The 25,064-nt window shown below is 41.0% G+C and overlaps 2 protein-coding genes across 2 annotated transcripts; one reads left to right on the forward strand and one right to left on the reverse strand.

Moving 5' to 3' along the window:
• The first annotated feature begins 882 nt into the window (after positions 1–882).
• On the forward strand, positions 883–6,632 carry c7h15orf40 (chromosome 7 C15orf40 homolog). The gene is made up of 4 exons (XM_088922477.1): positions 883–1,242; positions 1,703–1,820; positions 1,928–2,055; positions 3,808–6,632. The coding sequence occupies exons 1-4, from the start codon at positions 1,021–1,023 to the stop codon at positions 3,901–3,903; spliced, it is 564 nt and encodes a 187-aa protein (XP_088778603.1). The 5' UTR covers positions 883–1,020; the 3' UTR covers positions 3,904–6,632.
• A 16,487-nt stretch (positions 6,633–23,119) lies between these two features.
• Positions 23,120–24,800, reverse strand: LOC148831143 (RNA guanine-N7 methyltransferase-activating subunit-like protein). Its single transcript, XM_088920011.1, has 3 exons — positions 24,700–24,800; positions 24,074–24,244; positions 23,120–23,312 (listed from the first exon to the last, which is right to left on the reverse strand). Exons 1-3 carry the CDS (start codon positions 24,798–24,800, stop codon positions 23,120–23,122), a joined length of 465 nt encoding a protein of 154 aa, XP_088776137.1.
• Between the last annotated feature and the right edge of the window lie 264 nt (positions 24,801–25,064).

Raw genomic sequence — 25,064 nt, forward strand, 5'->3', positions numbered from 1 at the left:
ATGGCACTTTTCTGGATACTCCCTTCAAAGGGCTTTAAAAGCAATGGTCCCCATGTGTAGCCCCACCTGGACGATGTGATGGCAGCCAAAGTGCACCAATACACTCAACACACGTCAGCTAGCAGTGGGGAGGAGAACAGAGTGATGAAGCCAAATCAAAGATGGGGATTATTAGGAGGCCATGATTGTTAAAGGACAGGGGGAAATGTGGCCACAACACCAGGGTAAACACCTCTACTGTTTTCAAGAAAGTCACTGGGATTTTTAATGACCACAGAGAGTCAGGACCTCAGTTTTACTTGTCATCCACAGGACAGCACCTTTTTTTCAGTATAGAGTCCCCATTACTATAGTGGGGCATTAGGACCCACACAGATAACTGGGTGAGTGCCCCCTACTGGCCCCACTAAAAGCTCTTCCAGCAGTAACCTCAGCTTTCCCAGGTCTCCCATGCAGGTACTGGCCAGGCTCACACCCTCTTAGCTTCAGTGGGTGGTTGTAAGTTGCAGGAACAAGACGTTACAAACATTATATTATTATTCTACTATATATTTTTGAACAATCACAGAATTCAAATTGAATTCACTGACTCTGAAATAAATGGGATACTATAATGTTTTTTTTTGCCTTTATGATTTATGATTACTGTTAAATTAATGACATTGAAGAAATCGTTAAAAGATTAATTTGAACAGACCCCGACTAGAGGGTGAATGCAATCTTGAAAAGGATATGTTCTTACAGAACTGCAATCGTCAATTAAAAAAACACATTACTACCTCCTTGCTGAAACAAAAAAAATCCCATACTTTTATTAGAATTAATTTGCTGTTATGGACAACATCAAAGAGATTATTTATAGAACGACGTCAACCTGAAATCTAACAGTTTTTGCGCATGTGCGATACGTACTGTTTGTGTTCGCGTTGGTAACTTTGTGTTTTCTTTGTGTGGATTTTTAAGTAATATGTTAAAATTTGACATTAATGTTAATCTTAGTGATAGGCCATTAATGATTAGATGAATACACTGATACCCGTTTCATTTTACTTTTTTCGTAACCGTTTACTTTATCATTCTTTTACCACAAAAAGGGGAGGCCTGCAACATCCCCGGATTTTCTTATTACTTGCCCGGCCTTGCAAGTTCAGTAACGTCGGGAAGAGAACGATCTTTCCTCCCAAAGACATACGGGCAAGACGCTCGCCTGGCAGTAGCGAAATGCCGAAGAAAGATAAAACGGTAGGGCGACGTATACCGCGAATTTATCTGATTTACAGATGAATTATAAGTAGTAGAGTTAAACAGGTTAAAACACAACTAGTTAGACTTCACTTCCATCGATTTCGCCTGTATCTATTATTTGTGAACCGCAGCTATTTCTTCAACGAGCTGGAACCCAACTAATCTTCGTCCCAAGTTATTTCAACAAAATGAAATACGAAAACTGTAGGGTACTTAAAACATTTGATAAAATACTGAAATTGAGCAGCACTCACAGTAGCGACACATAGACTGTCGTTCAACTTTCCTTACCTAATTTTACTTTGTAATAGACTTACAAAGTATTATGCTTTAAAAGGGAAATAATAACACCACCACCAAACAGCAAGGTTTTAAAAATAAAATTATCCTTTGACTATCATTTAAACATACTTCGTTTTCTTTTAAACAGTTAATTTGGTGTATTTTCTTTTTTCAGGTCAAAAATACCCCAAAAGCAGCTGAATCACCCCCGGGTCCTGTAACCCGGGATAAAATTGGCTTGATTTCTATAGCTGTACATGCGAAGCCTGGTGCTAAACAAAATGCCATCACCGGTACGGCCTTCGTAATCGTAAATCGTTAATACTGCTACAAAGCGATTTCTACATATGTCAATGAAAAGGGTTTTATTAAACCAATTCTCGGTTTCTGTTTGTCCAAGATGTCTCCACAGAGGCAGTAGGGGTCGCTATAGCTGCACCACCATCAGACGGGGAAGCCAACGCAGAGCTGGTTCGGTATCTATCCAAGGTGCTGGAACTGAAGAGAAGCGAGGTGGTTTTGGACAGGGTAGGTAAAAACAACGAGACACAAAATTTAATTCTTTAAAAATAATAATTCCTTTAGATATTACTACTTATTCTTACGTATTATGTACTTAAACAGTTTTTGGTGCTTTTAATTGCCTGCACAAAACGGGTTTTCAAACTGGAATAGTGGTTATACAGCTAAATAATGATGAATAATGAGAGACAGCTTGTTCAAGTCAGAGTTGCAATCTGTTGTACTTACATTTCAGAGCCAGAGTAATTTTTTCAGCCTTACCCTCGTTGAGCTCTGCACTAAGAAATCTAGCACAGGCCAGGCAAGTGCCGAGTCTGACTGTCTGATCTGGGCTCTTCTGGGAAATTGTTACTAAATAAGAGCACTATTCAAATGACATTGCATTCTTGCAATACTTTTAATACTAGACACATGGATTCTGACGTTTGTGAGGTGGTGAGGTTTTTTTGTACTTCTTTCTCTGTGACAAGAAAGGACAGGTTAGCTCCTCAGAGCTTGGAACCTGTGGGTCTTACAGTTGCTTCAGTTACAGAAAAAACAGGTGATTTGACTTGTACTTGGTAGTAAAAACTATGAGCAATTAGGGTTGTTCAAAGTTGTTCAAATAAGCATTTGAAATCTTCCATGACATAGATCAAAGTCATCCCAATGGAAGTCCTCAAAACCAACAGAGAAACACAGAGGACAGAAGTAGAGAAACTTCACTGAAAAGCATTTAAAACCAAGAACCAAAGTCAGGAGGGTTATGAAACTCAGAAACGAGCTCTAGCCATGTTGTGGAAGCTGATACCCTGACTTTTTTCCCCACTGTTGACTGAAGGCCTCCAATCAGTTGTCTATTATCTTGCTTGTTATAACAGGCTTGAAGAGCAGAATTGCCTTTTTTGTAACCTTAGTTGTAACCTTTGCCAATTATTATCTGCAAGAACATGTATTTTATTCAAACAGAAATAATATGAACTCTTTTTTATCAATGTTTTATGTTTCCATCATGTTCATAAGCCTATAAATATAAAAGCTCATCTTTTATTAAGAATGTATGGACTGCACTTAGTTAACATTTAACTAACATTTTGTTAACTATTATGTTCAGGGATCCTAGCCAGAAATGGTGTACACAATAGTGGTATTGAAACAATAATAATAACCATCTCCTTTTTTGTGTAGTTATAGATTTGGAATTGCTGAGACTTAGTTATGAAGGAAATTAATTTTATTTTACAAGTGGTTGAAGTAACAATGGATAACAATAGATACTTGTTACAGTAACAATTATAATCATGCATGTCAAAATAATCTATCAGGGATACTGGTAGCTAAAACAAAACATATGTACAGAAATGTGTTTAAAATCCGGTTATATTGCGCTTATTCACAAGGACATAAAGGTTACGTAAGTGTCTGTAGCTGTCTGCAGCAGTGTTTATTATTCAGCTAATTACATACTTTGTGGGAGAATAATTTAAATGTTGGCTCATTACATGTTTTGGTGGAAGGCTGTGATGTCTTGAAAATGGCAGAATGAATCACTGCCAAAAAAAAAACAGGATGTCAAAAACTCAACATGCTGGCCGTAGCCATAGACTTATGTTAGAGGAACAGTGCAGATTTTACTAATAATCCTTTGCGGTTTATACTCCCAAGTATCCTGCTGCTTGTTTTGTGTTCAGACATTTAAATTAAGGCTTCAGAACATTTTCTTCTTTTCCCCCCCCCACCTGATGTGGTTTTTAAAGTTTTTCCTATTTTTCTGGACAGGGGTGCAAGTCAAGAGAAAAGATAGTCAAGATTTCAGGTTCTATAAGCCCGGAAGACGTTCTTGAGAGACTGAAACGAGAGGTGGCGGGCAGCTGAGAGGAGTAAAGAGATTAACAGGGGACACTTCGCATTGCTTGGTCTGCCAGCATGGGAGACTAGACAAGCTGTGTGCCTGGAAGCTCAGCACTGGCTGGTGATTGATTGAACTCATTTGGTAAACCAGAAATTCTGAAGAGATATTCTCTCGTTTGACATTCAAGGAGCAACATGGAGAAGAAAGCAGCAGGAATCTTGTAGACACATGTTCATTGACAGTCTCTTTGCTTGCTCTAATAATAGTTAATGCTAATTGTGTTTTCTTTTTAAGATTCTCCGCTGTGCACGGATAATCGGTATGCTTGGATTTTTATTTTTAATTTCAGAGTGTGGCAGGTTTTATGTTGTTCAATGAAATGAATCCCAGAAAATAAACATGATCACTCCAGGCTATTTTTCACGTGTTATAAAATAAAATGAGACAGCTGTGAGTGTCCTCAGCACTTACACGGACAAACTAGGGAAAAAAAAATGCTGCTGCTTTAAAGGAATTATAAAGATCACAACCAAACAGCAAGGATTTCCAAAAAAAATGTTAGTGTCTTCTTGAACATATGTTATTGTATGTTATTCTGTCTTTCACAGTTAGTTTTGTTTTGTTTCAGGGTACCTGAGATCACTATTCATACCTGCTTCAGTATTTCAGGCTTAAAGTTCTTGTTCTCCATCTCTGTCCTTTGTAGCAAGAAATGAAATGAAACATGGATAACATCAAAGCACATCTGAAAAAAAATCATATATATCTCAGCTAAATGAGACAACATCAAAGTTCCTTTAGATGTTTTCTTAAAACTGTGGCTTTCAGGTTCATGCAGCTTGCTACACTGCTACCTGCTATGGCAGTTCTTTGTGCGGCGGGGCTTAGTTGTCTTATATACAGTACATGTCTTGCTCAGAGTAGCTGAGAAAGGCTAGTAGACAGTACAGACTTGACCAGCTTTTCTTGAAATCATTTTATTACATGGCTAAAAAAAATCAACAGCAGACTTTTCTTTGAGGTTTTTTAAAAAATCAAAATTGCATTGTCACAGCTGTAGCATTGTTTTATCAGATTTTAATTGACTATTCTGTACTGTGTATGAGTTCAACATATTGTTCAGCTTCAGTGTTTGCGAACTGCATTGTTCTGTGTGTTGGCTTTCATACTGTAAGTGACTTCCTTAAATTGAAGTATATCTGGTGCTAAATAAACTAGTCTTAGTGTGAGGTCCTAGATAAATGAAATATATTAACATAGCAAAGTTCAAAGGTATCTGCATTTTTAATACCACATTGATCAGCTTAATTACTGCTTTTGCTAAGGGTGAAACCTTCAGGTCACATTGACGGTTATAATTGAGGAGGTTAATATTACGGCTATTCCTTGAAATACAAAAACTCAAAAGAAATTGACATCTTTCTTAATACAGTGTAATTCTAACCACTTCAATACAGTTGCATTATTACCAGAACAAAAATCATTCATAGTATTTATTTACAGTCAGTATCTGTAATAAATATTGGTCCCAATAAACCAGAAGCCAGACCTTTCAAGGAAAATGGATCAATCATTCAGATAGTTGAAAAAAGAAAAACCTCTGAATCCGTTTTAAAATTCATTGCTGCCACTGGCACTGTGATGATGCCAGTCAGAAATCATTAAACTTAATGTCAGAGAATCCCTTTCATCGTTTTATTAGCCGGAACATGCTGGCTCCAACATAAATAAAAAGTATGTCTCCAGGGAGAATAAAAATCAAAACATAATATATTTGCAAAGTTATGATTTAACTCCTCTCCTGTCAGTTGTTAAAGTTACAGAGCCACAGACCACCAGCTGAGTGCAGAGTACAGAGCTGCAGTACATTGTCATCAGTTGCAGTTTTTTAGAATTGGTTTGAGATATTAATTCTAGCCATCCCAAAAGGCAGAAGCTCATTGTGTATAGTTTGTTTGGGGGGGGATAGACAGGCTACAGACTAAGATATTTCTGCTTTATTGTAAAAGGGCTTTGCATCAGTTGATGTTCCAAAGGTGCAATCAAATTATTGAGGGCTATTGAGGTTAAGCTGTGAATAATGCTCTTTTTTAAAAATTAGAGTTTCCATTTATTTTGTTGTTATACCCAACCTGATCTGGAATCATCTGTTGGAAGATTCCTCTGCATGCCCACCTTGAAGTCCCTCAAACAGATCAACACACAGCAGTCTTTGGATTTTCCATAGCTTCAATTTAGATGTGTCATCTGGAGATTTGGAAGGGAACACGAAGTAACCACATTGGAAGGAGAGGCTGAAATCACAGCCTGATTTTTTAAAAATAGAAGGAGAGCACATGTTTAGATGAAAGTGTCTGAAAGCTTTTCGCTGGAAATGGGCAGGAGACTGAATATCTCACCTACTGAAGGCTAATTTATTAACTGAAAGTCTATATGACACTAGTATGATTTTCCCACCCAGTTATTCATGCCATAGAGCAGTGCAGGGGCAACTGCTCAGCATTACTCCACATCTTGCATAGTCAAACTTGTGTCAGGTTATGACAGGCTGTGAGGGCTCACTTCAGTGTGCAAAGTAAGAAACACAGGTGATGCTGCAGAGCCTGCCTATTGTTCCTGCTCCACAGCCAAGACATCACTCACCACCCCTGTAGCTCTTACAATCAATCTGCATCATTCCACTTTGAGCTGTAGTGTGCAAAGTAGTTTTTAATTGCCTGCATTATTATTGCAATTAAAGCTATCATATGGAGTGTGGTTTTCTTCAGTTTTCATCTGTTTTTGTATTGAAATATTGGTACAAATAGCAACTGCAATTCCTCTAATGACATATATTTTATTCCTGTCGTAAGAGGAGGAAAGTTTGCTCTCATATTTGTATAATATTCTCCATAGCAAAATTCTGGTTTCTTTGGGTCTCAGTTCTTCCCCCTGTGCTGGCTGTGAAAAGTGGCACTAACAAAAAAGATGATGCCTACCCCCTGGGCACGTCACTTGAATCTTTTTCAGGGATATCTGTGCCTATGAGCAGCATGGTGGCTCAGTGGTTGACATTGTGAACTCACAGTGCAATAACCTCAATTCCTGGGGTGCTATGTGTGAGGAGTTTGTATGTTCTCCCTCTGTTTGCGTGGGTTTCCTCTGGCTGCTCCAGTTTCCTCCCACAGTCCAAAGACCTACTAGTAGTTTAACTGCTTCTAAGAAAACTGGGTCTGGTGTGAGTGCCTATGCCTGTCCTGTAATGGACTGGCGTCCCATTACTTGCTGGGATGGGCTCTGGCTCCCCCACAACCCTGACCTTGATAAAGCGGTTAGAAAATGGATGGATTGATCTGTGTCTTTTAATCATGAGAGCTGTGCCTGTGCAGAAGTAGAAACATAATTAAAGTAGCAAGCACCTCTAATTGAAGGTTGTTTCAGTTCAGCTGCTCAATCATGCTTTGTAAGGAAAATAGGACCAAACACAGTACTCAGCTCAGTCACACTGGTCAAAGCAACAGACCTGGTAATGAAATTTTTAATGTTCAGATCAGCCCCATGACATTTCTGCTCAGCTCAGACACTTATATAGCGCTTTTCTGGACACTCCACTTAAAGCGCTTTACAGGTAATGGGGACTCCCCTCCACCACCACCAATGTGTAGCTCCACCTGAAGAGCCAGAATGCTCACCGCACATCAGCTATCAGTGGGGAGGAGAGCAGAGTGATGTAGCCAATTTATAGATGGGGATTATTAGAAGGCCATGATTTCCAATGGGAAATTTGTCCAGGATGCCGGGGTTAAACTCCTACTCTTTTTGAGAAACACCCTGGGATTTTTAATGACCACAGAGAGTCAGGACCTCGGTTTTATGTCTCATCTGAAGGACGGTGCCTTTTTACAGTATAGTGTCCCCATCTTTTTATGGTGATGAGGACCCACACAGACTGCAGGGTGAGTGCCCCCTGCTGGCCCCACTAACAACACTTCCAGCAGCAACCTTAGTTTTTCCCAGGAGGTCTCCCATCCAGGTACTGACCAGGCTCACACCTGCTGAGCTTCAGTGGGCTGCCAGTTTCAGATGTCTTTAAATAGTAAATTCTTTTTACTTTATCAGTCTTTCTTGTTAGGAGAGGGGCTGTGTTCACCTTTGTGTGTATTTCCTCTCAACCATACTTCTTCAAGATGTTGAGAAGGCGAGTGTTAAGGGTGGAAGAATGCCCTCTTCAAATCTCAAGCCTGTCCAATATGGTAATTTTTAATACTGTAGTAATTTATTTTATATGGCCTAATGAATGTGCATCTTTGTGGTATTGTTTTCCTGTTGACTTTAATTTAAAACCGGGAATGGGGCATATAAATAAAACTGCCAAACACTGGAAGTGACGTGTGTTTCGGATTCTAAAACTGGGCTTTTATTTTTATAATCTGCAAATAAGCTTTAAGGCTGGATATTAATTTCCTGTGAAACTGGCAACCTGAAAGGCCTTTAACCCTTGGCCCTCAAAAACCGTGTGGAAAGGTTGAGGTGTGTGCATGCCTGCGTCCCCTCTCAGTTGACGGGTCGTTGCTGCCATAGCGATTGTAATGGCCGTTCTAGATCACGAGCTGTCCTGCAGTTCCTAAATTCTGCACTAGGGGGAGCGAGAGAGAGGACAGATGCTGTAGGGTCGCACTAGAGGGAGCGAGAGAGAGGACAGATGCTATAGGGTCGGGAGTAAAGGCTTCAAGACGCCTGAAACGCGGACATGACCAACTTTGTTCTTTTATTTTTCATCCTCATTCGGATCTAATTCTCGCTAGTCACAGAGCTAGTACTGTGATCAACCCCCTGTCGAAGAATCAAACGCCCTTGAAACCTCTCTCCACAAACCTGCAGCAGAGCAGAGAATCAAATCTAACCTGTATGTCTTTGGGAGTGGAGTACCCGGCAAAAAACCCACGTTCCCCCCCTCCCCAGGAGAGCATGCAGACTCCGCACAGACATAAATCCCAAGCTGGCATTGAACCCTGGAGTTCTGAGACAATAGTGCTGCCACACCATCATGCTGCTACAGCAGAGCAGCATACCATTCCCACATTGTTTTTAGTTTGTGAAAAAATATACTCCTTTCTACATACCAATGAAGGTGACTTAATTCATATCAAAGCTTTTGAAGAAGCAAAGGAGATTTTTTCAAATGTATTTGACAATTTTTATTGGTTATAATAGGCCCTTTAAATCCACATACGCCAGCAAAAATACTGACATTTATGAATTATTTTTCTTTTTTTTAAAAAAAAAAGGTCCTTTCTAAGACAAAATAGAAATCGGGAGGCGGGTTTCACTGAAAACAAAGGCAACATGAAACGACCTGTCAGAACTATAAAGAGTTCTGCTTGCCAAGCAGGTTTGGAAAAGAGGAAAATGTAAATCGCGTCAAACAGATTTCCTAACTGACAACGTGCAGCTCTTGGTGCCGAACCTCACCTTGTCTGACGAGCAAAGGCAGATTCCGCACGAACAGAATGAAAGGGGGCATTTGGAAGCTGAAACTTCCCTGTGATAGGCAAATTCCCTCCGCGCTTGCGGCCGGCGTGCCCTCTGGGTCAGCTGCAAGCGAGCACACGGTCGCTGAGCGCCGCCTGGCAGGTTCGACAGTCTGCGTGGCTGGTCTGGGATTGAGGGTCCTGCGGCGCAGACACCCTGGACTCAATCCTTCATTCACCTTCGACATGTCCTTCTCTCAACTAGCTGTGCAACAAGAGTTGTGAACAGAGCAGATTATTTACGGATTTACATAACACATGGTCAGAGGTGCTGTAAGACCTCCCCCCCCCCAAACAATTCTTATGAAGTTAATTGTGTGCCATATGGTTTTGTAATTATGCTTTGGTGTTATTCGGGGATATAATAGTCACTTGAGCACGAGTCATGTGTTATATTTAGGTGGATAGTAATGTGTTTGTAACGTGTTAGTGATAGTAATGCAGCTTCAGGGGCATTCTGGGATACATGGGATTGGACAATTATCCAGAGTGGATTTTCCAGTGTTCATGATGTCACATAGTGCCATCAGTTGGTGCATCTGTGCAGCTATAAGTCTGTCAGTCAAGCGACATACACACTTTAAAGTACAGCATCATTTGTCTTTGTGCTCTACGTAAGTGTCATTTTATTGAGAGCCCTTTATCAAAAAGTAAAACGATAAAATGATTTACAAGGTAGCATTTTAAATATTTTTACAGTTTATATAAAAGTTGAATGGCTAGATTCGATCTGCAATAGTGCATGAGTCAGCAAAGTGAGTCATCATGCAGCAGAGCTTTCCGTTCTGAAATAGTCTTCTCTCTGTCAGAAGCCCATGATGACAGGTATTCAGGAGAGGGCTTTGTTGTGCTTCTGTTTTCCAGTTTCCGGATTGATAATTCACTGCATCTTGTGAAGCAGTCTTTGTAAGGAGCAGAACTGTGGACGTTGAAGGCCAGATTGATCTCAACAAGGCAGTGACAACATTTTTTCAGTCTGTGACTGTAGGAGAACATATGATTCGGCCAACCCTCTCAGTATAAATGTTCATGGCCAAGCAACAGTTTATGTTTTACAACAAGATTCAGACACTTACAGTACCTTGTTTTTGTTTGAATAGTGTAGAAGTATTAATACAGAGCTGGTGTGTTGAGGATAGGGTCAGGACAGCTGCTTTCTCCTTGACTGCAGTTGAGGATTGATCGATATGGCCAACCTCCTGGTTCTGTGAGTGTTTGTGTGCGATGGCATGTCTGCAATGCAAGTTGCACAACATAGTCTCCTTCACTCAAGGAATTCTTACCATCCTCTTTTGTTTGTTGTTGAACTGGAACAAAGGAATACAACAGAAATGTCTTTATTTTCACAATCAACTGGAAGAACAACATTCTAGAACCATGGCAAGGACCTTTTCACTGTTCCTTTTTTGAACAGAGGAATGTTTGTGTGGCTGTTTCAGTCAAGTGCGTCATCAAAAACCAAGACAAAGACACAGCAGCACTGTCGCCTTGCGGTCTGATCTTGTCAGATCTTAGAAGTTAGGCATGGCTGGTTCTCCTCAGCGCTGGAATGAGAGGTCTCTAAAGGTTGCTGCTGTCAGTGGTGTTGATAGACCAGCAGGTGGCACTGTTCCCTCTGGCCCAGACTGTTTCAACAGCACCTCATTGTGTTTTCCAGGAGTCCTGTGCTGCAGGATGTGCCATTCTTTTGATGAGATGCTAAATCAAGGTCCAGCCTACAGGCTCGTTAAAGATTCCAGAGCACTGCTTGTAACAATGAGGGTGTTAACCTTGGTATCCTGACTAAATGACACTGTGGGGTTTACACAATTTAAGTTCCACCTGAATTCAGTAATTTCTCTCTTCTCCATCTGATCTGTTGTGCAGTGGGGTTGCTGATTCATGACAACTGTCTCATGTCAGTCAGGTGACAGATGAAGAGGGTGGCCTCCTACATGTGAGGTCATTTGTCATGAAAAGTGCTATACTCATACTTAGGTTAAAATTACTGGCACAACTAAAAATAAGTCTGCAATAATTCACTCATTCAATGATTTCTTTTCAGGTACTGAGCACACTGATTTTTTTAAATAACTGTAATGGAAAAGAAAAGATTCTCAGCTTTTCTCTTTTCTAACTATAATTTTTTGTTAAGCCCTCTCTAAGTGCTGTACACAAGAAATTTACTATGCACTCTTGTCTTCTCTAATCGCACACACCATGCTTTTAAAATGACCTAATTTTATACTAACATTTTAGTATCAAAGTCATTGGAACAAAGAGGAACCAGGAAATATCTCATGAATATTCCCAAGGGGATGTGTGCTTTTTTTCCTGGGTCCTTTTTAAACACTTGGTAAACGAACAGACAGAACAGCAGGGTTTTCATGATTGCACGTTGTCATTTAAAAAGAAACAATAAAACTAAATTGTCATCAGTTTTAAATATCATAACATTCTTAATACTTTATGTACAAATATAAACCCAGTTGTCACCCTTGCCTTCCATGGGGAATGTGTCAAAACAACGTTTTTTTAAATTTTATTCATTTTAGTTTTTATGAAACGAAATAGCTCAAACTGGAAGAATTGAGCTAATATTAAAAGCAGAAACATGGCCCTGGCAAAGGAAAGCATTCTGCTGTAGGACAGCTGCAGTCAAGGACACAGGCACTCTGCAGGTGAGCTGCCCAGGAGCAATGCAGACACCTTTCTGACTCCAGCACACATACTGTACACAGATCCACAAGTTCCACAAAGAGGACAGCACATAATTCAGTTTGTTGTGTACTTTTTAGGCATGTGCTCATTGCATATCCATCCGTTTTCTGTCTGCTTCATCCGGTTCAGGGTTGCGAGGGAGCCAGAGCCTATCTCGGCCAGCAACGGGAGCAACGCAGGGTACAGACCCACAGACAGAAACAAGCTCACACTCACAACAGGGCCAAATTTTACAGACGCCAATTAACCTACCAGCATTTCTTCGGACTGTGGGAGGAAACTGGAGCACCCGGAGGAAACCCACACGAACACAGGGAGAACATTCAAGGAACCGCCAAAATTGAACCCAGGGTCCTGGCACTGCGAGGCAGAAATGCTAAGCATTGCCCCACTGTGCCCTTCATAGACACATGTTTAGATGTGCAGTATGTGAAGTGCCCAGGCGGTAGGCATCGCTCTCTAACCCCCTCCTCTGGTGAGGGATGCGCCAGGGCACTGCAGCAGTGCAGGAGACCGGGATGTGAAAACGAAACATGCAAACAAATCGGCAAGAAGCAAGATATTTATAGATACAGCAGGAGAGCAGAAGTGAGTGAGATTAGGATGTGACTTTCTCCTGAACTATTGTTTAACATTCCCAATATGGTGGTATATAGTTGTATGAACTGATGCTTGTCTTTTAATAGCAATAAGATCAAGTAAATCTGAAAAAGGTCCCTCTAACTTTTTGTCTAAACAGGAGCACTGCCTAGGCCCAAATTTCTTTTTATATTTAAGGCCTTTGTGTAGTGTGAGTGTAGTTCACTAAATTAGTGAACTTTATATACAGTAAATCTTCAGGTGTATATATAGTATTTCCCTTACTATATACATAAGACATGCACTTAAAAACAGATCTGAAATTAAATGTTTTTTTAATGACTTTGCATTTGGTCATCCTTAAAGCAATGCTTCCTGTCTTAAAAAAATCAAAACAGAAGACAAACAGCAAAAGTTTTTAAAGAGAAGATTTTAAAATAAGAAATCCCAGCTCGCACTGCTTTTATACTTCATACAGTGTATTCTATGAGCTATAAAATATAAAAACCAAGCTATAAACCAAACCCAGCTATAAAACCAAGGTCTGTACCCCTTTTACAAAAGACAGAGAAAAACTGCTGCTGCTTTGCTTTTAACATATTGTGTTACCCAAACTGGAGAGGTCACTTAAATCACTGGGCTATTGAGCCTTGTCCTCCAGAATTCAGTCTGCAAGAAGAGTGAGAGGAGAGGAGAGGGGAGAAGGAGGGGCAAAGCAGGGAGGGGGAATAGAAGTTGAACTGCAGAGGGGAATGGGTATTGTTGGTGAAAGAGGAGAGAGGAGGAAAAGACATGAAGGTGAAGGTGATTGGCATGACCATTAGCACTGCTGTCTCACAGCTCAAGGGTCCTGGGTTAGATTCTGAGCTGAATGTCTGTCTGTGTGGAGTCTGCATGTTCTCCCCTGATCATCTGGGTTGTTTCTGGGTCTTTCAGTTTCTCCAGCGTCCCTTGAAGTACAGTTTAGGGTTGGTTGGTTACTTTAAATTGTCCCATTGAAGAGGTGATGGGTTGGGGTTAGTTGGTCAAGTGGATTTCATACTTGTGGGAGGGCTATTCTCAGTACAGCCAGTACTGTTATAGGACCAGAAAAAAACAGAACTACATGAGTGTGATGGGCTGTGCCTTTTCTGATGTTCTGTTCTGAATGGGAAAAAGAACAGTCTCACACTTTAAGGTGAAAAGAAATATTAAAATTGAGGGCACTTGCATGCCATATAAAGAACGCAAGGCTTTAAACACCAGCATAATCCATCAGGGACTGTCGAAAGTCATCAGAAATGTAATGGCTCTTAGATCATTTTCACAGCTGACAGGTAAGATATCCAGTTACGAAGACATTCTCCTGACAGGCGATTAATATCTATACAAAGTAAAGAGAGCCTTGCTCTTTACACCAGTACTCAAATCAGACAAGGAGTCCTTCGTTAACTAAATCAGCTTCTAATTTTTTGTTTTAAAGCAGCTAATTATGCTTTTGTCACTCTAGGATCTTCCAAGAAGCATCTGGATGAGATTTTGGGATTAATTAGCTAGTATCAGCCAAATGAACAAAACGAGCAGAATGACTTCCTCTGTTGTATCCAGTTGTATCAAGTTATACTGTTTTGCTCCACTGCATTCTCTGGATTCTTGTTGTACTTTTGGAATGTAGAGTTTTCAGTTTTTGATTCTGTCCAGAATATCCAGAAGTAATGCACAGTTAAATCTTCATAGAGGAACATGATGATAGTTTTCTCTTTTTGGGAGAGTGAAACATTTTCAGCACAGGAGAATCCAGAAGTCCTCTCTGAATAAAATTGCAGATGCCTTACTAAATCCTACAGAATGGCATAGCATGCATTTTTCCTCAGTAAGCCTCTCTGTCACACTTCGGTCTAACATGAGACCTCTAGAGATTACTTCCCGGCACAAATTGAACACCTTGGTGAGAAGATGACTGACAACAACAAGCAAAAAAGCCTTTTATTAGTCAGAAACGAAGGTTTCTGCTTCGTTTTGGGGGTCAGGTTTTGTACCTCACTGTAAGCTTTAATGCTGGAGTCCCTCCAAGCCAAGGAGAAAATAAAGAAGGGAAAATGTGCTTTCCTGACAGTCTGTTAATATGCAAATTTTAAGCTGATGCAGATTTACCCTTGTATGAAGATAATTCAGTAATCCTCAACAGCGCAAAACCCCTGATTGAAAGGCCTATTTCTTAGTAGAATCGCTTTAAAAAGTGCCAAAGACAGGAAGTGCTAAAGCAAAGAGTCTGAGCTTTTCCCAAGGAAACAAATACAGCCAAGGCACATACATATGGATTTTTCCACATGGAATTCATATGCAATTGCCTGTGTGGTGTGTGATCTGTGTGCTGCTTGCTACGAGTTCATCAAAGTCATGATGTGAGGTTACTTGATTTTTAATCAAGTCTTAGTCTTCTAGTTATCCCAAAAACCTTCCTTCAGACCTCTCACTGGACACATTAGAATCCAGCACTGACCAGCTGTCCTTTGTTATACAATGATATGTGGTACTTCAGTAATTTTAAAGTCCAGGACATGTTAGATGTGTGAAATCCCTTGATGAAGATTAGTTTCCACCTGTTCCTGAACTTTGCAAATTTTAATGAGTATTTTATTGTGCAACTGTAGAGAGACTTCAGGGGCAATGTTGTTAAATGTTATGTAGTGTTTTATAGTTTCTCTCTACCTGCACTGCAGTGATTCTGTGCAATTGACCAACATCACTGGTCATACACTTGCTGAACAGAAAATAATATATCAGACTGATATCTCTAAGTTAACTATCAGCGAAGCAGTGTATTGTGGCATAATCTTGACATATACAGTAAGGCTTGTCTAAAGAATTGCACTTGTATATATTTTATAGTAGCACAAGGTTTTTGTGAGTTCTGCAAAACATTCTTGACAAACACCTAATGGATAAGTAAACAACATTTCTGCATGATTTAATTTGATTAGGTGTTTGATTTCTACTATGTGCTTTTACCATGTATTAAACATAAATGCTGCCTTTTGAGGATTTCCAGTCACAGTCAGCTAGTGACATATCACTCACAATGGTTGAGATTTTTAAAGTTCAAACTGGAAAGAATGAGGAGTAAGAGAATGACATGTGGTTTGGTCTCAAAGCCTGGTTAGATTTTGTTTTATTATTGTAAATTTAACAATGTTATCCCCTGCAATACTATTTATCTTTTTATCTATTATTTATCTATCTTCATTATTCATGCTCCTGTCATTGAGAATCACAGTCAAGGTACAGAAAATAAGAAATGTTTCAGACTCCAATGAAGACGAAGTGACCATTGGACTCAGCTACAATGTCCCATTTAGCAAATTGCTTGGCTTTAACCACAATGTGTGATGTACAGTACTGTTTTCAAGAGCTTGTGCTGACATTTAAACCTATTTTCATACTTATAGGTGATAGGGAGCAAAATATTTGATTTAATCAGAACGTAATGTATCTCTCCTCCCATGATAAAGACCCTACATTTTCACAGATGTACACTGATAATATGACAAGCATGTCATTAAACATTCTCCGGTAATGCCAGCTAGATAAGTATGTACAGGAAGTGAATTATAACCCTACAGACAGCAATAAAACCACACAACAGATGCACAAATGCAATTGCAATGAGATGGTTTATTAACATCCATAGCCCTTAATACACTGAAGCTGCATGCTAGAGTTTGACAAATGCATAGTAATTATCGATGTGCAATAACATGACACCTCCCTCTTCAGTACCCTGTCAATTGGAACACCACAGTACAGGACTGTGAGGAAATTGGGTGACCTTACTTTGCAGTAACAAATTGTTGGCTTCACAGACATAGATGGGCTTCAGTTTTGGGACAGTCAAAATCTACATAATCTTAAACAGTCCAGGTTTTGGGCTAATCAGGTTTTAGTTTGCTTTTTAATTCATCCATTATGTAACCTATTCCAGGTAATGAAGCACGAAGCAGGACTATACCATGGACGGGACATCTGTCCGGTGCAGGAGATACACACAGTGCACATGGATGACTCAGAAACACTAGTTAACATCACCAGCATGTCACTGCGAGGTGGGAAGAAACCAGAGTAGGCAGAAAAACCTCAGGCAAACTGGAGAAAACAGAAGACCACCAGACCACAATAAAACCCAGGACAGCTCTGAGGCATTAGTGCTAGTTGCTAAAATAAGCCATTTGCTCAAGAGAAGCACATTCTTCTCCATGATGTGAGTCAAGCTGGGGAGTCTAAACTGAAGAATCCCAAAAACAAGAAAAAAAAACACTATCAGGCATGCACACACACCTCCTTAATATGCAATTTAGGATTGTATTTTTGCTGCCCAGCCTTTTAGTGGAAATTACCTATGAACTTGAACTTGAACTTTATTGCCATATGTAACCGGTACTGGTACAATGGAATTCTTACTTACAGAAAGTCTCTCGATTGTAAAACAAGTGTAAAAAACAAAACAAAGTGCAAACAGTGCATCAAGACAATATACAAACAAACAGTAGACAATGTACAAGTAAACATGTTTTTAAAATTTTCTAACTAAGGAGGAGAGAAGGGGTTTCTAACTTTTCTAAAAATGTTCATTCATCTTTGAAGGGCTTCTCTAGACAGCCAGTGCAGGTAACCTTCCTTCTCAGGTTTTCTAAAGTCTCCATGCTCCCATATGGGTTACTGCAAGGGCATCTGTGCTTAAAGGTGCAGCAACGTTCTTTCCCCGTGTGAAGTATTTTTTACACACTCGATACACATTCCAGCACGCTGCAGCAGCATCCTCAGAGCGTCCCTCTTGCCATGCCAGCGCATGTAGGTCGCTCTGTGCCGCAGGGCTGTCAGGGCCCGCTGGAAGAGACATGAGCTTTAGGTTCTCCTGCTGAAGCGGAGTGTGAGAGACGGGGCTCCAGGCAGCAGCATGCAGCCCCGTCAGATCGCATTCAAAACCAAACGCAATCTGAACTGTGACAGACAAGCGGCCCACTCCTGACTTTGGCTACTTCAGGTCAAAGTCACGCAGGGGTCTCTTTTGTGCTCTCCTTCTCCATCCTTCTGCCTCTCTCTTTACCCTTACGTCAGCCTGCCTTGCAGAAGGATGAAGCTGGAATATTTTTTAAAGTGACATTCCATCCTTCCCTCCATTTCCTAATCCACTTCATCCGATTCAGGGTCACAGAGGAGCTGGAGCCTATGCTGGCAAGCAGGGGGCGCAAGACTCTTTACGCCCTGGATATGACGCCACTCCATCTCAGGGCACATACAGACACAGACATGCCCACACTCACGCCAGGGCCAGTTTTCCTAGAATCACCTGCCAGCCTGGTTGTCTTTGGGCTGTGAGAGGAAACCAGAGCACCTGGAGGAAACCTATGCAAACACAAAGAGAACATGCAAACTCCACACAGATAGCATCCCATGTCCGCAACTGAACCCAGGGCCACAGCACAGCGAGAAAGCAATGTTAACCACTGTGCCATCCTGGATGCAACTCTTATATTTATTACAGTGATATTCCCCGAGTTTTAATTCCATTTCAAGATACATCCGTACCAGATAGAAAAAAAATCCCAATCTTCACAGCAGCCAGAAGCTGTGAAGACGTCCAGATGAAACAGAGCATAGTAGTTGTCTGCTGACAACCAGTTAACGTCATGCTTTGGCCTTGCTTTTGCTCTATGGTGCCGAAATGTGTCGAAAGGATAACATTTTGAACTGTGAAGTGGTGATCGCTGCCTTATCAGATATATCAGTCCCTGTATAAATGGGCCTTTCGGTTTCCTTGGGAAGGCTGTTATCAGAAAGAAAGTTCATTTCATGCAAATTGATAATTGCGATGACTGCAGCAGGCATGCTGGGCTCCAGCGTCACAGCCCTGCCCTGCCTCCCTGCTCTCACAGCTGATTACTCAGGAAGGAGCTGCTGGGAGCACTGCTCCTCTCTGTGTGGTTAACTGCTTCCATGCTGAAATGGATACAGGGCCCTGTTGAGAAAACCTCCTCCGTATTAAATATTTTAGATATTAAAGATGGATGATTTCCTCTTGCGTAGGGTGTTGTCTTCAATGTTTTTATATTATACTTACTCTCTTTTTCAAATGTCATGTTCTTTCTTTTAATTCCATTTATCCATCTGTCATATTGCTATTCATATCATCATATATTGTGCTGGTACAGAATTTCCAAATACATATACTGCACATACTGTACAAGAAATGGCACAGACCTTGTGGAAATGACCTGACAGGTAGGAAAATAAATTGATTTTTTGTGCAACACTATAGATCTCTATAAAGTTCTGTCAGTGTACAGATGTAGAGATAAAATGGCGTCAGCAAACCTGCTGGACTTGTTGTGAAGGTGTAGTTAGCAATGTTGCTCACTCAATGTAGAGTGACTACCGTAACCATGCAAACAGAAATCGCATTAGGTCTAAGCTAGAAGAGGTAAATATCTGGCTTGTGCAAAGTTTTGTTCATTAGATAAGCTACATGCATTTTTTCCCTTTAAAATCTTTTCTCAACAAAAAACGTTTCACTGAGTCATTTCCTCTGACCTACTGCTACCGTCTAGCATCCTCGTTGGCAATGCAATCAGAGCCTTCCTAGGACTGGAGAGCCACAGGAAACCATTTCATGAAGATTTTTTTTATGATGAGCCCTCGTCTGTGTCTTGTTCCCTTGAGCAAGGACAGGATTCAAAAGCTGGCTGCTGCTGGGAAGCAGTGTGGCTCATCGTATCTCTAATCAAACACCCCAGGCTTTCACTTCAAATGTCAATCACTGGGCAAGTGTCAAAACTAGCTTCCCGCTTGATGGCGAGAGAGCATGTGTGCAGAGCAATCAGTGTACATTATCAGGAATGCGGCATGCTTGTGCTTCTCAAAGGTCTCCCATTCATGACAGTGGTCCTTAAGGATTTAACTGCCTCCATCAGAGCATTAATTGGGTAAATAAGAGAAAACCTCAGGATCGATTTTTTCAGGATTGGGGGTTTGTTTGCTTTTGTGGAAAGGCCACTGTAAACGAGAAATGTGGCACTCCCTCACTCTGAGGGGTCAATACCATGCCCTTCACATTTTAGCATCAGGTATACAGCTTTCTCCTTCTCAGGCCCTGGTGCACAGTGCTGAGAATAGTGCTGTCCAAGCTCATCAAGTCTTAGTTCAGTACTCATTCTGTATATACAGATTCACAGCTGCAGAGAAGCAACTTTCCACATAAGAAGCTAAAAGTAAAACTGGAAAGGTTATATAGAGACTTTGAACTCTTCATTCAAGTACTATCGGTCACATTCCTGTAAACCCAGAACTGCAGCTTTGTCATCTGTGGAATGGACTGTGGTAACTATTTAAAAACCCAAAGTTCTGCAGTCAGTTGCTCTGGATATACTGTATGTGGTTAGCTGCCACCTCTGCATTACTAACACTGTCAAACATGCACTGGAGGTTTCTGTTCCACATTCTCATCTTTCCACACATCAAACATAAGGACAGAGTGGCTTTCTGAAGGTAATATTCAGATCAGGTTGCAACAAAATAGGTTTTTGTCACAAATGACATTATACCAGGGTCATGTTGTGTATATTTCACTGGTGAGAAACGATGTACACAGATATTTCTCATCTCAGAAATTTGCCAGTGATTCAGTTCAGATCCGTAAACCAGCCTGCTTTGACATTCTCCCAGCCTCCATACTTTACATGGTAATAAATACATGTCAATATACAAAACTTTAACATGAGAAATGTTTCAGAAATTTGGTAAAAGATCCAAATAAATTTGGTATAAGATCTAAATTACGGGGATTTATGGATTAGAGGATCCTCCCAACTTATTTAAAAAAAAAAACTCAATAGGCTGTTGCATGATGGCATGATGAAGAAAAAGAAGTGATAAAACATGAATACAGGATTAAATACGAAATGGGAATAAGTCTATCTTCAGGACTGGAAAGCTATTCACAGTTAATAATAAAATATGCTCCAAATCAAGCTTGCTTAATTATACATCTTAAGAAGCTCTACCTACATTTCTTTTGGAGAACCAGGATCATTCAGAAAATGCTTTTGTTTTGCTGTAATGGTTACATTCATGGTGCAGCCTGAATCTTCCAGTTCTGTTCCTTTTCCTCCCAGGATGCAGAGCTGGCAGGGAAAGGGAAGGGTGGCTCTGCAGCCTGATCAAGCAGCCCCTTAGGGTTCAGAGGCACGTGCATTCCAATTTGTCCTCTGTGACACATTAATTACAGTAGGCCACTCCAGCACCCTCTGCTCCAGCGGGGGGCTGCCAAATGAAGTGAAGAAAATAATCGTTCGTTCTCGTCTGCAGAGTGTGATGGCAAACTTTGCCTGGCCTGACTCATGCTCCAGCGAGGATCTGTTTAATAAAACTCCCAGGGAGCTCGGCGATATGACTTCAAGAGTGCCGTCGGCCTCTGACGACTGAAGACAGCAGTTCTCTCACGCACAGAGCCCTCTGCGGTGAGGTCACAAGCACAGAAGAAGCAGGAGGAGTGAACAAGACTCTGCTCCTGGCTCACCCTTTGATCTTTAACTCTGCATTTATATACAGCCCACCTGTGTACGCGCAGAACCTAGACACCACCTGAACTGACACGCATCTATTCTGCTACTTTTAACACAAAACTCAGCAATTAATAATAACATGCCAACCTGAGTGCTTGGCTGCACCAACAACACAACAGAGATGGTTAAGCCTTAACTGGACAGACCCATTCAAGCTTTCCCCTTCAAATAAGCTGTTGATGATGTAAAGACTTAAAACCTTTGAAGTCTGGAACAAGCTACCCAGCCATTCTGTTGAAGCCGATACCCTGGCATCCTTCGAAAAGTGGCTGGATATAATCCTTAGATCAATGAGCTACAGGCTACCAAACTGGCCTTCTCTCATTTTCTTATGACTAGTGCTCACCCACCAGAGCTGATGATGCCAGGGCTGAAGAGATAAGATGATCAGCACTATTTTCACCTCAGTTTTCCATTTTAACCAGGTTCTTTTTCATAGACTTTGAATGGTAATGACGACCGTCAGCAGCCTCGCTCTCCGCCTGTGCTTTGCTTCCTTGTCTTACTTATGATGCTGGACCTGCTTCTTTTGGCTTATTCTCTATGCAGCAGGGAGAGGAATTATTTTGTGTAAGTGAAGACCTGAACATGCAAAGCTATCTCCAAGGCTGCTAAAAGAGATGCTAATTGTATGCAGGAGAGAAACATCAGGGGTAACAAATGCAGACCTAAACTGCTACGAAGTAATCCTGCAACTCTGGGCCCCTCGGTTCATTAGACCATTATCTTCATATCTAACACCTGCCACAGATTCAACATAGACACTGCAGATTGGTACAGTAGGCTGTATAATGAGAGCTAAACTCAGTAAACAGACACCTATTTAAAACACTTAATTCATCCAGGCACTCGCTGACAAGACAGTTATTAATTTAATCCATTACAAATACAGCAACGGACTTTTCTGGTTGGAAGAAAAATAAGAACATTAAACGTGAAAAATTAATTTTATTCGAGAATAATGTAACCTGTGTGTCTCGTAGTTATCCATCACTACACAACAGCAACTGAGGTACAAAGATTTTACTGTAAAAAAGCACACAAAAAACAACCCTGAATTTATCAAATATACACTGTAATATTAAACATTTGTGAAAGAAGAATTCAGCCCTGCTGAACGTTTTCATGCTTGAAAATCTCAATCTATCACAAAACATTTCTAAACAATGCATAATCATACCTATTAGGAATACAGTGAACAGCACTACAGTATAATGCAAAGACTAGTTTTTAAACCATAAACAATTTTATGGGGAAAAGTCTTTAAATGGAGAATTCTATTTCCACAGCACGTTCTCAGACTTAATTAATCCGAGCTAGTTACATTTCAGAAATGAAGACAGTCTACGGAGACACACAGAAGAGCACATCTGATGAGACCTAGAAAGCAAGAAAACTTCTGATATTTCTGTCCTACAAAACTTTGGTCTTTAGATCCCATTGCCAGTCCACAACATGAAAGATTCTGCTCTGGCAAGTGGGAAGGTACCATTGAGAAATATCCACTGACCATCACTGTTGATTCAAAGAAATGCACACATTTTCACAATCTATAGCAGCACTACAGACACAGAAACATCATCTAAGACGACCCTTTCTACTAAAAAAAAATACTAACTTTTGATTTCAAAAATCTGAAATTTAGCAAATGCAACAGCACTCTGGCCAAATTGTCTTTGTAGATGGGTTTTAATTGCATAAAACAAATAGAGAGAGAGAGAGAGCTAGCAACGGCCAAAGATTTTTGATCACCCTACCTTTAACAAAAACAAGTGATGCACCATTCCTGACCACAGCTGTACGAGCAGCAGGTTTTACACCAAGCATTGCTCTGTGATTACTGCACACCTCCTTCAGTAACGGTTATGTGGCCTTTGATTGTATGAATTGTACCCCTGGTGTCCATAGGAACTATACTGTTCTTGCTGCTGGTAGTGCTGGTGACTGTGCCCCCAGCCTCTGTTCTGCCATGCCTGTCCGTCGCGGTTATCGCCTGTCCAGCTCCTGCCTCGTTCTCTTCCTCTGTAGGATCGATAATCGTGTGGACTGGGAGAGAGGGAATCAAAAGAAACAGCCTTACTTCAACTTGCCTGATCTACAAACAAGGCTGACAGTAACTCTTGATATACCAAAACAGAAGAGTCAGCATTTTGTTATTACAGTTCACTAGAGACAACAACATGCAAGGCTGGAATGCTTTGTGACTGTCTGGAATACTTAGTGAGAAACGTTTGGCTTAAACTTCTAGGTTACTGGGCACCCTCCTGGCTATAGGACACGGAGGCTCGAACCCCTTTTAGACTGAGTTAAACAAGGGCCAGCTGCAGGGGGAGCTGGGGTGGAGGAGGGATGCTTGAGACAGTTGTGAAGGGAGGCATTTGATTCCAGTCTACAGTACTGTATGCAGTCAGTATTGTGATGATGGCAATTAGGAGCACTGAGTGAGACTGACTTGTCATTGTTATCCCTCCTGAACTTCAGTTAATAACTTCCATATCATATTCTGCTGCATGTTAAAATATTTTGGAAAAGACCGTCTTCAAATAAGAGTAAATATGTGGTGAACCTAGAATGTCACATCATATTGAAGGCCAGCAGAAATGCTCCTAGTGAATGTCACAGGCTTTCTGACGCTTTCCTTGAACAACAAATAAATCCCTAAAGAAACTAAAAACGACATTCCTGTCCGGATTCCCAACATTCCAGCAGGGCAGCAGAAAACAACGCCAGCGAATGAAAGGCTGGACCCGGAGCCGGGCAGGTTCAGCCTGCCCGGCCGAGAATGCAGCAGAGAAATGCGACCATACCGTCTGTCCCTGCCCCGCGGCGGGCCTCCGCCTCTCCCCCTCCAGCCCTCCACAATAGGAGGCGGGTCGGGACCGCGCTGCAGGCATTCCTGATATTCCTTGTCTTCTATTGTGAATCGGTGGGCAAACTGCTCTTCATAGTTAGGTACTGACTCAGAAGCGCCGGACATTCTGCAAGGTAACACAAGACAGGGTCAAACGTATAGCAATTCGCGTGGAGCTCTGGTTTGGCCTCTGTACCTGTAACTGAAAGACTGTGGGGTTCAACTCTTTGAGTTTGAGCAGATCTGTGCTTCACACACACAAACCACTCCAAAAAAAACATCCAGTTGCCCAAAAAGCACAAATGACAAAAGTGTCAGTTGAATAAGCACGGCGTTTATAAGTAAATGTGACACTAGTTCACCTTTTACGGGGATCAACGTGGACGAAATCCCAGACAGTACATGCTTAATCATAAAAAATGCTGCGATTTTATTTTTTTTGTTAAGCACAAAAAAATTAAGCACGAAAAAAATTACTTCAGATACAAACGATATATATATACCTGAAGACTTGTTTGACTCCTGATCAAACAATTATCTATGATGTTCTTAATGGGTGCAGAAGAGTCAGCTGACGAGAACCTGAGCTTCGCCTGCGAAACCGGCTGAGCCGGCGCCACGCGCCCGCCCGGGCTGAATTCCGTCCGCCTCGAATCCGAGCGTATAGCAATAACGCAACCCATAGGGTACAGGACTGCTTAAGCGAGTTCAGAAGATCACCGAACCCACTTATTAACTGACTAATTTGTATATTTATATTTAAAAAGTAATTAATTCGTCAGCTCCATGCTATTTACAGTGTAAAACGCTGGATCCACCTCCTGCTCATCATCATTTCCCCTTGTTAATTTGTTTGCATTAGACATTTTCAGTTGGTATTATTCATATAACACGTACTGGCGACGCAAGTACTGAAATAAAATGCAGAGCACACCCACAAACTGGAG

This window comes from Atractosteus spatula, chromosome 7 (genome assembly GCF_055471065.1).
Source record: "Atractosteus spatula isolate fAtrSpa1 chromosome 7, fAtrSpa1.hap1, whole genome shotgun sequence".
Taxonomy (NCBI): domain Eukaryota; kingdom Metazoa; phylum Chordata; class Actinopteri; order Semionotiformes; family Lepisosteidae; genus Atractosteus; species Atractosteus spatula.

What these genes read in the sequence shown, in the direction of transcription:
- c7h15orf40 (XM_088922477.1), top strand. Translation starts at nt 1,021, where the DNA reads ATGAATACACTGATACCCGTTTCATTTTACTTTTTTCGTAACCGTTTA. An exon ending in TAAACAAAATGCCATCACCG is followed by an intron (nt 1,821 to 1,927) that starts GTACGGCCTTCG and finishes TGTTTGTCCAAG; the next exon opens with ATGTCTCCACAGAGGCAGTA. An exon ending in GCGAGGTGGTTTTGGACAGG is followed by an intron (nt 2,056 to 3,807) that starts GTAGGTAAAAAC and finishes TTTTCTGGACAG; the next exon opens with GGGTGCAAGTCAAGAGAAAA.
- LOC148831143 (XM_088920011.1), bottom strand. Translation starts at nt 24,800, where the DNA reads ATGGGTTGCGTTATTGCTATACGCTCGGATTCGAGGCGGACGGAATTC. An exon ending in GTTTCGCAGGCGAAGCTCAG is followed by an intron (nt 24,245 to 24,699) that starts GTTCTCGTCAGC and finishes GTTACCTTGCAG; the next exon opens with AATGTCCGGCGCTTCTGAGT. An exon ending in CCGCGGGGCAGGGACAGACG is followed by an intron (nt 23,313 to 24,073) that starts GTATGGTCGCAT and finishes CCTCTCTCCCAG; the next exon opens with TCCACACGATTATCGATCCT.